Source organism: Lissotriton vulgaris, chromosome 2_1 (genome assembly GCF_964263255.1).
Source record: "Lissotriton vulgaris chromosome 2_1, aLisVul1.2, whole genome shotgun sequence".
Classification (NCBI taxonomy): Eukaryota; Metazoa; Chordata; class Amphibia; order Caudata; family Salamandridae; genus Lissotriton; species Lissotriton vulgaris.
Window position 1 is genome coordinate 996,007,159 of NC_141687.1, and position 13,589 is coordinate 996,020,747.

Here is a 13,589-nt window from a genome sequence, read left to right on the forward strand (position 1 = left end):
AGGCTACTACCTTTTCCAAAGCAAAATGACAATTTGAGGGGTTTTGCTGCAAGGACATATATAAGCATACACGTTCCACTTAACATTATTCAGCTCCCTGCCTTAGAGCTCTCTAGGCTGTGTATGGGGAAGTGGTGGCGTTGCCATTGGTCTGAATGGCAAAAGTCGAACTTGGGGTGTAAATACTGCCCTTCCAGTTCCATTTTGTACCTTGTCGCACTCAGGTGGCACAGTCAGTGCTGCAGCCCTGAGTGGACACTCTGCCTTACATGCCCTTAGTACCCTAGGTACCATATACTAGGGACTTTTAAGTAAATTAATACTTGACTATTGGGGATAGCCAATTTGACATACACTTTGTAAAGGGTTAGAACATTGGCCCGCAGATCTGGTTAGCAGGCCTCTGTGCACTCTTGAGTTGAAAAACCAGCAGTATCAATCCTAAAATGTGGGGGTGAACATGCAAAAAGAGGCATTACCTTGCACTTAGGCATCTAGGACTTCAGGCATTGGAATTACCTGAATCCAAAACTAAGAGCTGAATGAAACCACAACCTGTTCAGGAAACATTTCAAAGCCAAATTCTTTAAACTTGGTTCCACTTTAAGCCCTGACAGAAAAAGGGGGTGTGATGAAGAACACTGACCTAAGCTCTCTCTTCACCCATTACTTTCTAACATCCTTTATGGTCAGGTTACTTAGAGCAGACTGTTTCTTTCCCAATTTTTACACCTGTGGGAACTGAAAGGTATACAAAATGGAAATAAATATACAAAGTCTGTGCGCAGAGTAATTAAAGAGTAATTAACTCCTCTTTTTAATTCTCTGGAGAACTGTTCTGGCTATTTTGGAATATTTACACATAATATGTTATGTTGCTAGCTTTGTTGAACAGTGAAGCATCTGATTCCTTCGATGATGCAGATGATGATGATGATGATGGAGTGTGATGGCGCACGCACATCACACTGGCTATGCCTGAATTCAACATTACAAAGAGATACAAAATTATCTGTACGATGCATCTATCACTTTATTTACTACAGATAATCACACAGAGTGATAAGGAAGATCATAAGTTACGAACGGTTATACCTGTACAGCATTTCTTAGCATGCATGTGGGCATTAACTAGGAGTGAATCATTACTAACAAGGACACCTTGGTCCTGAAGAAAACCATTTTGACTCTGTGGGCACCCTTGCAGATGGTTGACACATGTAGACCTAGGCTATGGGAGATCGTCACTATCTCTTATCACATCCTCCTAAGCTTTTAACCTTACCTAGGATCCCCATTATTAAATATTATCTTAAGTGGTGGGTAACCTTGAGGTTATTTTAATATTTTGATCCCTGTGAAACCCCAACTGCTATAATTCAGGCGTTGTTGCACGCACAGATGCGCTAGGCATCTCGAATGGGAACCCTATGATCAAGCATACCACTGAGTAGTGTTAGTGAGTGAGGGTTCTTTTAAAAACCAAAAGGTTTTCCCGACTCATTAGAGTGAGGGGAATCCAAGATTTCTAACTTTGATAGCAGATTCCTTTTCTTTTGTTTGTTATATCCTTTTGATGATGCTACGCATTCTGTGACTGTTTAGTAAGCTTTCGTTGGATGGCCACTGGAAGCGTTAATTATTGCAGTTTTATTATTGGTATAGAGAGGATCTCAGGAATGCATGTCTTGGTCGGTAAAGGTCTTTAATGGTAATCCAGGCATTGTGGTGAATCTTTTGGGGGTGCTGGCAAGATCATTCTGATCCTTTTTGTGTAGGGTTGCTTTTGGACTACTTATAGGTGAAAAACATTGGGGCAGATTTACAAGCCCCTTGCGCCTCATTTACGCCACTGTTGCGTCACTTTTGTGGCGCAGCGGCGGAGCAAATCCTGCTCCATGGTACGGGGCTACTTACAACGTGACGCATCTGGGAGATGCGTCACGTTGTAATGCCCTGCGCCACATGTAGGCTTTCCTGTGCAGGGAGGGGCGTTCTGGAGCAGGAACACCTCCTAAAAGTGACTGAGTGAAATCTACAAGATTTCACTCAGTCACTTTTGGGCCCACGCTGCGTCAAAACCCTGCACCTGCCTGAAGCAGGCGTAAGGATTGACGCAGCATTAACTAGATAGGGCCCCCAAAGCATTGCTGGAGCTGCGTCGCGCTTGCGACGCAACTCCAGCAATGCGTCACTTTTACGGCACAGATGCGTCACGCATCTGTGCCGTTTTTGCACCATGGTGCGCCACATTGTTAGCCCTGATCTTTGGACTGGGTAAGAGTGGTCTGCTTAATTCAGACACTCTGTTCATCACCACCCCCTTTTCTGAATCGTTTTTGGCCACTATAGGTGTGGCAGGGTATACTCAGACATGAGTCCCTTGCTCACTGCACCATCAGGATTCAAGCAAGCCGGGCAGACGATGGCTGAAATGCCAGAAACCGGTCCCCGGAAGCTTGTCTCCTTTCTGGTGAAGAATTGGCTTGGTAGTTTGGTCTGCCCTGTTCCCATGATGCACTGGGCCAGGGACAGACTAATTTGCATATAGCCAGGTTCTGAGCTGGGATGGTGCAGTGAGCTAAATAACGGTGATGGATCAAGCCCTGATCTTTGGACTGGGTAAGAGTGGTCTGCTTAATTCAGACACTCTGTTCATCACCACCCCCTTTTCTGAATTGTTTTTGGCCACTATAGGTGTGGCAGGGTATACTCAGACATGAGCCCCTTACTCACTGCACCACCAGGATTCAAGCAAGCCGGGCCGACGACGGCTGAAATGCCAGAAACCGGTCCCCGGAAGCTTGTCTCCTTTCTGGTGAAGAATTGGCTTGGTAGTTTGGTCTGCCCTGTTCCCATGATGCACTGGGCCAGGGACAGACTAATTTGCATATAGCCAGGTTCTGAGCTGGGATGGTGCAGTGAGCTAAATAACGGTGATGGATCAAGCCCTGATCTTTGGACTGGGTAAGAGTGGTCTGCTTAATTCAGACACTCTGTTCATCACCACCCCCTTTTCTGAATTGTTTTTGGCCACTATAGGTGTGGCAGGGTATACTCAGACATGAGTCCCTTGCTCACTGCACCATCAGGATTCAAGCAAGCCGGGCCGACGACGGCTGAAATGCCAGAAACCGGTCCCCGGAAGCTTGTCTCCTTTCTGGTGAAGAATTGGCTTGGTAGTTTGGTCTGCCCTGTTCCCATGATGCACTGGGCCAGGGACAGACTAATTTGCATATAGCCAGGTTCTGAGCTGGGATGGTGCAGTGAGCTAAATAACGGTGATGGATCAAGCCCTGATCTTTGGTCTGGGTAAGAGTGGTCTGCTTAATTCAGACACTCATTTCATCACCACCCCCTTTTCTGAAACATTGTAAATGCGGCGCATCCATGATGGAGGAGTTATGGCGCACAATACTGGCGCATTCTTACTGATTTGCAGGGATGCACCAGTTATTGTAAATATGCCCCATTGTGTTTTGCCAGTTAAGGTGAAGGGAGATTATGTTGCTTATGAAGAAGTTTATTTCAGTACTACTGATCTGTCTTATATGGAAATCAAGAAGAGGATGTGTCAGAAGTCCTTTGTTGTCTTTAGGCACCAGCCCCTTACTTCGAATCCTCTCCTGCCATTTGAAATTGTTTTAAATTCAAATTTTCTAACATTTTATCTCCCTCTAAAGATGGCAGGAAGAAGGGAGAGTCTTAGATCCATAAAGATAAAGGCCTTGCAGATATTGTGGATTGGAGGGACCTTTGAAGGTTTTCTGCCATGAAAGCACCTACATGCTTTTTTAATTTTCAAGCATGAATCCCTGAATGCCTATTCTTTGAATACTTCTTGTGCTTCTCTCTTGTCTCAATGTGGAGGTAGTATTGGCATTGACATACATTTGATGTTGAGGTGCTTTTGAAATTAAGGGATACCTAATTTCATGGTGGATTTCTATACTTTCAGGTTCTGGTTTTGTAGTTAGGATGCTATATTAGACAAGGAGTTTAGAAAAGAGGCACAGTTTTGAGTAAGTTTCTGCCTCTCCCCTCTCTTGGCAGTTAAAGACTGTTCAAAGGTATTCCTCTGTTTAAGTAAATCGTATGGTAATCACATGACAAACTTAATTCTGCTGAGTATTAAAGAGGTTTTTGGTTGGACTAGACATAAAGAAAGTATGTCATGATTTAAGATGTGCAGGAAACTAGGAACTTTCGGGTGCATAACTGATGCATTGTTTTTGCCTGTATATATGCTAGCTATCCACCTGAAGTGAAGATAAACTGGTCATTCAGATGCGTTTGTCCTGTCACCAGCTAGTTTGCTCAGCAAATATGTGTACAATTGTTGAACTATAATAAAGGATCAGTCTACCGGTGATAAGATTTTCGCTTTTCAAGGACTGCCATTTGCAAAGTATTATGTCCCGTGATCAGTAGTAGAATTTCATGTACTGTCCAGTTTAGTGTCAGAAATATGCAAGAGTCCTCTTTGTCTAAGATTTATCCTTTGATAAAGACATTCATGAAGCCATGTGGTGTCCCTGACTCCCTCTTTCATCAATATTTATAGCACACCTTGATGAAGTATTAACTCACCATTTGTGTTTTATGGTTTAAAGCAGTTTTCCTGTTGGCCCATGACTTATGTATCTGGAGCAGGTCAGGTCTCCAAATCAATAACAACCAGGGGCCAGATTACACATGCAGTGCATTTTCTCTCATTGCGCTGGGCACAACTTTAAAAAAATCCTCATCATTCCCCAATATGGGTAATGAGCTTCCCCCAGGGCAACCGCGAACTAGTGCTGCTCTGGGGGCAGTGCATACATGTGAAATACGAAGCACCTACTTTAAAGTCGCTAAAGCTTTCACTGTGCAGTTGCCAACCCACCTTCACTTTTAAAGAGGAATAGAGATCCCTTTACAGGCGGGTGCAGTCAGCGACTGCACCCGCCTTTACGGGGATGTCTGGGGGATCCATAAGACTCTCTTTAACCCCTGCAAAGGGCTGCTCACAGGAAGCGCACTGACAGTGCACCACCTTTGCGGTGGTGCACTGTCAGTGAGCCTCCTGATGGATTCTTTGCTTCTACACCCATGTCGATAATACAGCGTGGGGACGCAGAGGCAAAGGGATCCCCTCATTTGCATGGGACACACCCCATGCAAATGAAGGAATGCCCCTTGAAGATAGCACTGGTGCTTTATGTGCACCAGGACTACAGGTATTACAGAAGGGACGACACAAGCGTCTGCAGCCCTTTCTGTAATACCAAAGTGCACCGGGGGCACGCAAAGTGGGCGCATATGCCCTTTGCTCCCAGGGACACTTTATGTAATACAGCCCAGACAGTTAAACAATAGACTTCATCCAAGCATAACAAGAAGCCTGTTTGGATCACTGGTTCTAGCACACCTGGCCCCGTATCACTATAAGGACGCACTTTTTCTGTTTGTGAAATGGCTCACCTTAAAACTGATGCACCGTGTGCAAACAGTTAAAGTGTGCCCTTTTATGGTGAAGGTGCTGCCATTAGGGTAGCTGCATAGTCAGAGTTAAATACAAAGCCGCTCCATTTCCTCAGTGCCGGAGGCACCCTTCTACACTTTCGAGAAGGGAGAGAGATCTGCTTGCAGGCATTTGCAGTGAGTGACTGCACCCGCCTGCAAGTGAATATCTAGGGCGTCCATCGGGCCCCCTTTAACCCCTCCAGTTGGTTGCCTTTAGGAGGCGCATGGAAAGGAACCCTGAGCTGGACCGACTCATCGCCTCTACTAACTGGGCCTTGCTGGGTCCCTGTAGCCAGTCCGCACTCCATCACGACCAGCCTGTTGTGACTTTGTCCCCATCTGGTGTGACTAGATATCCACAGTTCACAGTTTGTGCATTTTGGTGCTATTTTCACTCAAATCTTTAAAAATGGATATCGGTTGTTGCTTTGGTCTTATTTTTATTTATTAACTAGAGTTGTATTTTCCTAACTTGGTGTGGCATCCTTTTTGTTTGGTGTTTTCTCTTAAATACTTGCACAAACACTTTACACATTGCCTCCATATTAAGCCTTATTGCTCTGTGCCAAGCTGCCAGAGGGTTGAGCACTGGTTAATTTAAGGTTGGATTGTGCTTCACCCTAACAAGGATTGTGGTTGCTGCTTGACCAGGGCTCACACCCCAGTCAGCCCGCTACCCAATTATTCGCCTCCTTCTTGTAAAAAAGGCGTTATTAGTGAATAAACAACAGGTTTCAAAGAGTTAAGGTTAGCTACAAATGGCCCTATCTTGCAAATCATTACCTCATATATGCTGTACATAACCACAAACAAGTAGTCTTCATAGTGTTGACAACAGATCTTTACAACTAACACATTCAACATGCTGCAGAACCTGTTTGAAACTTTATATTGTCCTTTTTGCGTCTTTCTTTTAGAACTTGAAGAATCCAGGCAGAAATGCCCACCATGCTGGTATAGATTTGCCAATACTTTCTTGATTTGGGACTGTTCAGAGCCATGGTTAAATATCAAACGGGTTGTGAAACTGGTTGTAATGGATCCTTTTGTGGACCTTGCGATTACCATCTGCATTGTTCTAAATACTTTATTCATGGCTATGGAGCATTATCCAATGACTGAGCAATTCAGCCATGTACTTACAGTCGGCAACCTGGTAAGTGCAACACGACAATATGTATACCTTGCAAAATGTTCAACCTTCTAAAAAATTATATATGATCAGTTGTTTAATTTTGTCATGCCTATACTGCTATTGTCACAGTCCTGTAAATTGTTATTAACACATAGATGTGCCTCTGTGGAGAATGGTGTTCGGACTCATTTGGTAAACCTAAGCTTTTTTTTTTTTGCGCAACCTTTGTTTGTCTCTGCTGTGGGTTTCACTGTATCAGTCTCTGAGTTTATCTGAGTCTCACCCACTCTAAGCTCTGGTAAAATAGTTTTGAAAAATAATCACCAGTGCAAGGTACCAATTGCAAATGTGATATGAATTTGGATGTATTTGCACTGCTTCATATACTTTGACTAAGCCTGTTCCTGTGAGAGGATGAGGAAGGGGCAGAATCTGATTAGCATGATTGCATTTACATTCCCTAACTGCTTGGCCATGCCCTTCCAAGAAAACATTCGAAAGCAGCCAGACCTCTTTCTCCATTCTATGCAAGAGGCTGCTTTGAAGCTTTGGTGTGAAGGGACGAGTTTGCCAGTAGCAGTTGAGGTGGGGGTTAAAGCTTTCAGAGAGCAGTGACCACTGACCACCTGAAACTGCCATTTTTGAATAGTCCCAAAATGCTGTACAGAAGGGATGGAACAGGTGTGGAGTGATGATGTCTGATCTTTGGATTGGACAGAGGAGCCCACTTTATGGATCATCCGACTACCCAATTAAAAGTCCATGCCTAAGGGAATACACTTTTGGGAACATGCTTCAATCTGGGGTGAACTATATCTGAAGAAATCCCAGCTGGAAGAGATAAGACTCTTGACTTCTGCTGAAGAAAAGTACTGAAGAATCCCTCACTTCTAATGAGGTAAGGGAATGAAAGACTTTTCGCTCTTGATGGTAAAGACGGCTCAAGTACTTCTGGCTCCAGCTTGCAGCCCGGAACTTGGATTTGTCTCCAAGGACAGTGGCACTGGCCTCCCCATTCACCCTGAGACAGTAGATGGGTCAACTTTCTGGCGACCCAGGAGATGTCTGCCTACCTTCCCTGTGTGTGGCTACCCCTAAAGGGGATTTCCTGACTCCTGCTGGGCACATAGTTTCAATGCAACTGATCAAGAGGCCATTGAGCCTGGGAAAGGTAATCTACCTAGAGTGCAGCTAGGTGCTGCTGAGGAAGACCCTTTGCCAGGGAGAAGTACCATAAGCCTCGTCAGAGAAGCAGATACCGGATACTGCCAAGATGCCTTACCAGCTGAGGTCTGCGCTCTTTTGCATTGGATTCAGAGCAATTGCAAAACCAGGCTCTTAAAGATAATGAGAATCCAGAGGCCACAAGGTCTACCAAGAGCACACCTAGGGCCCGATGTAGGTCGGTCGGTAACGGCCGAAAATCGGTATTTTCGGCCGTTACCGATCGGTATACATGATTTGACATGTAGGTGCACTATTTTACCGAATCGGTAACTTTACCGAATCGGTAAAGTTACCGATTCTGTAAAATACAGAATCGGTAACTTTACCGAATCGGTAAAGTTACCGATTCTGTAAAATACAGAATCGGTAACTTTACCGATTCGGTAAAGTTACCGATTCGGTAAAATACCGATTCGGTAATTTTACCGATTCGGAGCCACCCATATGTAGGTGGGACTCTTCAGAGTCCCAGGAGCCTTAACGAATCGGTATTTTACCATCAAATCCTATTTGATGGTAAAATAACGATTCCGGTGTGCATGCACATGTGTGCATGCACACCTATGCCATGTGACAGGCAGACCTGCCCTTAGGGCAGGTATGCCTGCCACATGGCACCCGTGCCTGTTTTGGGGGTGCCAGAGGGTGTCAAAGTGACACCCCCTGCACCCTTGAGAAATTCGGTATTTACCGATTCGGTAAATACCGATTCGGTAATGTCCATTCATTCCTATGGGCTTCAAAGCCCATAGGAATGAATGGACATTACCGATTCGGTATTTACCGAATCGGTAAATACCGAATTCATCCGATTCGGTATTCCAGCACATCTGGAATACCTACATATCGGACCCATTGATTTACCGATTTTAAATTACCGAATCGGTAAAATTCGGTAATTTAAAATCGGTAAATCAATTTTACCTACATCGGGGCCCTAGTGGCTAAATGCCATCAGGAGCAAAACAAGACAACCCCATCAAAATGGTCACCTTGAGCCTTAGGAAGCAGAAGGTGTTCGGGCCCCTTATTTAAGGCCTGCACAATGGGTCCTCAAAGCCATTGGGCTGAGATGGCATACTGCATAGAGCAGTCTTTGCTGTTCCCACAAGGAGCCCTTGAAAATATTGGTCTCACTGGAGGGACTATATAGAAAGACCTCATAGTGTTTCCAGCCTCGGTTAGACTATACTCCCCAGAAAGGCTTAGGGGCCTAGGAAAGATAATTTCCTGAGGGATGCATGTGGTTTTCCCCTTTTTCAGCTAATACACCCCCAAGTAGAGCCAGTGGTCTTGGGGGAAAAATGCCAGAAACGGAGCGCCACCCTGTTCCACCATATTCAGCATCTCTGGCAGGAGCAGCGCAGTGTGCTATCCTGTTCCCAGAGCCATGTCTGGGGTGATGGCGGATCACACCACAGTCAGTTACTTGTCACGCTGTTGTGATGCTTCCTCTTTCCTTACTGTACAGCTTTGGTTGTCACGCTATGTCTCCAAGGTCATTGTAAGAGTGATCTGGGTACGCATGCTGTTTTTTCAAGCATCCCTGGAACTGGGACTTTTAATTTTATGGCCATGGTTTCAATAGTTCTTTGTTGCAAGGTCATGTGGCTGCTTTGCAGTAAGTGTAAATATAGAAGACAGATTTATACAGTGCACAGTAGGGAAAATTGAAGTCTTTGTTGATAGTAATGGTAAATCATTACATGTGGTGTTGATTGTTAATGAAATATGGTACCCTTCTAAAAAGAATGATCATCTATTTGAATTCTGCTTCTGCTTCGGTTATTATAAGCATACCTTGACAAAAGCAGAAGGCCTAACTTTTATTTACTGTACCCACTATGTTGTGATAGGCACCTGTGAGGTGGGGCTTTTGTGATTTTAGGGCTCAAGGCTTGCTAGTGCACAGACCATTGGACGTATCTCCTGCGCACAGGGTAACATGTGCATTTAGGGGTTACTTGATTTGTGGTACCAGTCTTTTGTGTGCGTTCCACCGGGTGGGTCTGAGTCACTTGGTTGTAAAGCCTTTAGAGGATGTCACCCAAGGTATTTCCCTTGGGGGATGTATATATATATTTGTGTTTAGTGTTTATTAGTGAGTTTAATAAAGCACTATTCCTTTTTATAAGAAAAAGCACTGATTGGACAGTCATTTATTAAGCGCTGTTGTTTGCTATGTTGCTGAGTGCTCAGTCTCCAATACGGGGCACTTCCCCTGAATACGTCCTGGACCGTTCTTCCTCATTATCTTGAGTCATGTGCTGAAAATGGGTACTTACTTCCCAGCTAGGAGCCCTACAGTATTCTATTCTATTCATAGGGCTTTATAAAGCACATAGCTGCCCATGTATGACCTCACAGCGCTGCATTAGCAGCAGATGAGGGCTGAGTAGAAAGTATTAGTTGGAGAGATGGGTTTTAAGCAGTTTCCTGAATTCAAGTTCGGACTCAGGAGGGCACCAGTGGCAAAATACCTCTTTTGTTACATTTTGGACCCACTGTCCCTGTCTGGCTTGGACCCTCCAACCCGCATTCCTGACAACCTACCATACAAGGGTTAATTGTCCTACGTTCCTATTCAAAAACACATGTGTCAATTGAACGAAGCGGAATCTGTATCCTGAATAATCCACAGTATGACAAGACTACTTATTTTCAATAAATGCAACTGTTCCGTGTTGATACAAGGAACCGGTTGCCTTTCTCAGAAACGTTCAGTAATGGAGTGTCCAGGGCATTTACAAATGGGTTTCGCGTGTCCTGCTTTGCGTAGTAGTTGTACAGTTCCAGAAATCTCCGGAGCATCAAGCTTCTAGGTGCATATGGAAGTAGATCAGCCAAGCGGTGAGGAGAGCGGGGGCTGGGCTCAGCAGCAGCACTTATTGATTTAGTAAGACACTGTGAATTTATAAATAAGTGGCACGCTCTGCCTACAGATGCCAGAAAAAAACGCGGATGGACAATTTCCTGGTGGGTGTTTGTTCGTGGCTATCTAGCTGGTTCGATTTTCTTCTGGGTGTTATCTGGGCTAGTGCTAACATTAATATTATGAAAAAGCACTAGGATGTGAAGGATAATTTGTGACTAACAATGCCATAATTAAATGCCTTTCTCTATGCCTATATTGCACACAACAGTTGAACTAAAACATGTATGCATTTATGTGGTTGGCGTTTGTGTTAGCATTTACATGCTGCAATGATGCGCTGGTTTGATCTTCTACTGTTGCTTCAGGTAAGAATAGCTTGTGTATCTGGACTGGACACAAACCCAGCTTTGTAATTCATAGTGCTATGAATAATAGCTGTCAATTTTTTACAAGCCAGTCTTAATCATTTTATCAGCCTTTGACTGTGGAATGGTTGATTTAGCCCTACCTGAATTAGAGCTTGTGACTTCAAACGTTAACCATAGAGATAAGCAGCAAGCACAGACATGGCTTGCTGAGTTGAAAGAAAATTACTATAGCCTTATAGCCCACCGTAGAGGGCTATACCGGCTATTAAAGGCCCTCTCCAGCGTTAAAGGCCCCGAGCCGAAGGCGGGGGCCTTTAACAAGGGAGAGGGACTTTAATAGCGGTATAGCCCATCTACGAAGGGCTATAAGGCTATTAGAACATTCTGCCACTAGAGGATAGAATGTTCTAATAAAAAGATCAAAGCCTTTTGGGAGCGTGAGGGGATTGGAATCCCCTCAGGTTCCCTGAAGCCTTAGTTCACAGCCAGAGCTGTGAACAAAGAAACATTGTAATGTTGGAGCTCCAGGGTTATACCAGCCATTATAAGCCCAGAGCACTCCATTGTTTTCAATGGAGCTCCCAACATTTCAATGTTCTAATAATATACAATAACACAATTTTCTGATTTTCGTTGTTCTGATTTGTGTGGTAAAAAGTGAATGTGTGAATTCTAAAATTTTATCATTCTCACTAAACTGATGCAATATCTTCTTTTTCAGGTTTTTACAGGAATCTTTACAGCAGAAATGCTTTTCAAACTCATTGCCCTTGATCCTTATTACTATTTCCAAGTGGGATGGAATATTTTTGATGGCATCATCGTCAGCCTTAGTTTGATGGAACTGGGACTTGCAGATGTGGAAGGGTTATCGGTTCTCCGATCTTTCCGCCTGGTAAGATTTACTAATGACTCGTATCGCTCTATATATTTCCTCTCAGTATTAAAAGTCAAGGTGACTGTCGGTAAAAGCAGGAATCCTTGAACCTCTGCATAGAGTCTAGGCATAAGACTGCAACATATTGGCATGCTGAATAACTGCTGGAAAGCCACAAGTCCACTGCAGTTGAAGATATCTTGAGGGCCAGGTTAGTTTCTCTCAGAGTACTGCATTGCTAGATTATAGCCTCCATTTAGAGAAGGCTAGCAGTGGGACATCTGGCAAAAAAATTGTTGAATTCTGGCTGCCTGTGTCACAGATGGGCAAACCTGCATTAGCTAACTTTTTGTACTGCCTAGCTGTTTGTATATTTTTCAGTGCTGCATGTATTGACGCTCTAAGTGCACTGTTGAGAAGGTTTATGTGTGTGGTGTGTGGACAGGATAGGGTAGACACATACAAATTCTTATCTTGGAAAGATACTACAGACCGGTTAAACTACATTTTGTGAAAACGTTTGAGGGGCATTTATTGTGATAATGCCCTAGGAAATTTGCTTCATAGCAGAAACTAAATTGCCATATTTGTGATACTTTCGGGGCTAATTAACTTCAATAAAGCAAGTGGAGACCTGATTTTTGAAAAATGGCATTTGGAAATTCTCAGTAACATGAAAGCTTTGTTCCCCATGCGAAGTTACTGTTGTGCACTTTAAAAACTTCAGAAATCAAACAATCAAAATGATCAATTAAAAAAACAAAATTGATTTGTTAGTGATATTCCTGTTTAGGATCAAGACTGAGGTGCATAGAAAATCTTTGTTAATGGCTATGGTGATGACTGAATAAGATATAACCGCACGTTTGATTAGTATGAAGCTAACTACATAGGGCCTGATTATGAGTTAGTGGCTTACAGGTGTTGCTGAATGGTTTGAAGCAGAGAGGTTGCTCTTAATGAATATGTACTCTTGTGACCTGTATGTTGCAACGCCTTCATGGACAATTTTCCCTATTGAGACTTGTTTGTTATAATTAGATGTCAATTGTGGGATGTGATCTGCCAGAGCAAAAGCAATTCTTGATTTTATCAATGTACACCGCATTTTGCACATGTTGATGTCCCTAAATAAACCACACTGCATCTGTGTGTGTCTGCTATGTTGGGCAGGAGTCAGGTGACAGTGTCTAGTTTAAGACAGTAGGATGAATTGGCAGATGGGGATAGCTGTGGGGAGAGGAGTGGGCTCGTGTGTGGCCGAAATTTCATATAATTCTGCTTTTATCAGCTGTTGCTAAATGGCTGGTGGTGCTTGGTGTTGTTAGGGCTACTTTCCCCTGATAGACAAGCATATATATATATATATTGTTTTATAAATATATTTTATTTTTAGTTGAGGCACATACATTCATATTCAAATAATCGTTCCGGGAAATTCAGTGGAAAATTAAACAAAAGAATAAAAATGTTAAAATGTATACATTCTGTACTATCATTGCTCTCATGTATACAAGACATTTTTTTCAATTCATTATTACTCTTTTTGAGAGGTAATTATTACATTAGGAAACAGAAAAACAATGAGGAAAACACCCCTGC

At 43.5% G+C, this 13,589-nt stretch overlaps 1 protein-coding gene across 2 annotated transcripts in view; it reads left to right on the forward strand.

The window, feature by feature from the left end:
* Positions 1-13,589, forward strand: part of LOC147731524 (sodium channel protein type 2 subunit alpha-like) — a 662,760-nt gene that overhangs the window by 401,644 nt on the left and 247,527 nt on the right. For both annotated transcript variants that reach the window (XM_086956588.1, XM_086956587.1), the window contains 2 exons: positions 6,423-6,661; positions 11,832-12,005. In XM_086956588.1, coding sequence (XP_086812714.1) covers positions 6,423-6,661; positions 11,832-12,005 — 413 coding nt within the window. The remainder of the gene's footprint in view (positions 1-6,422; positions 6,662-11,831; positions 12,006-13,589) is intronic.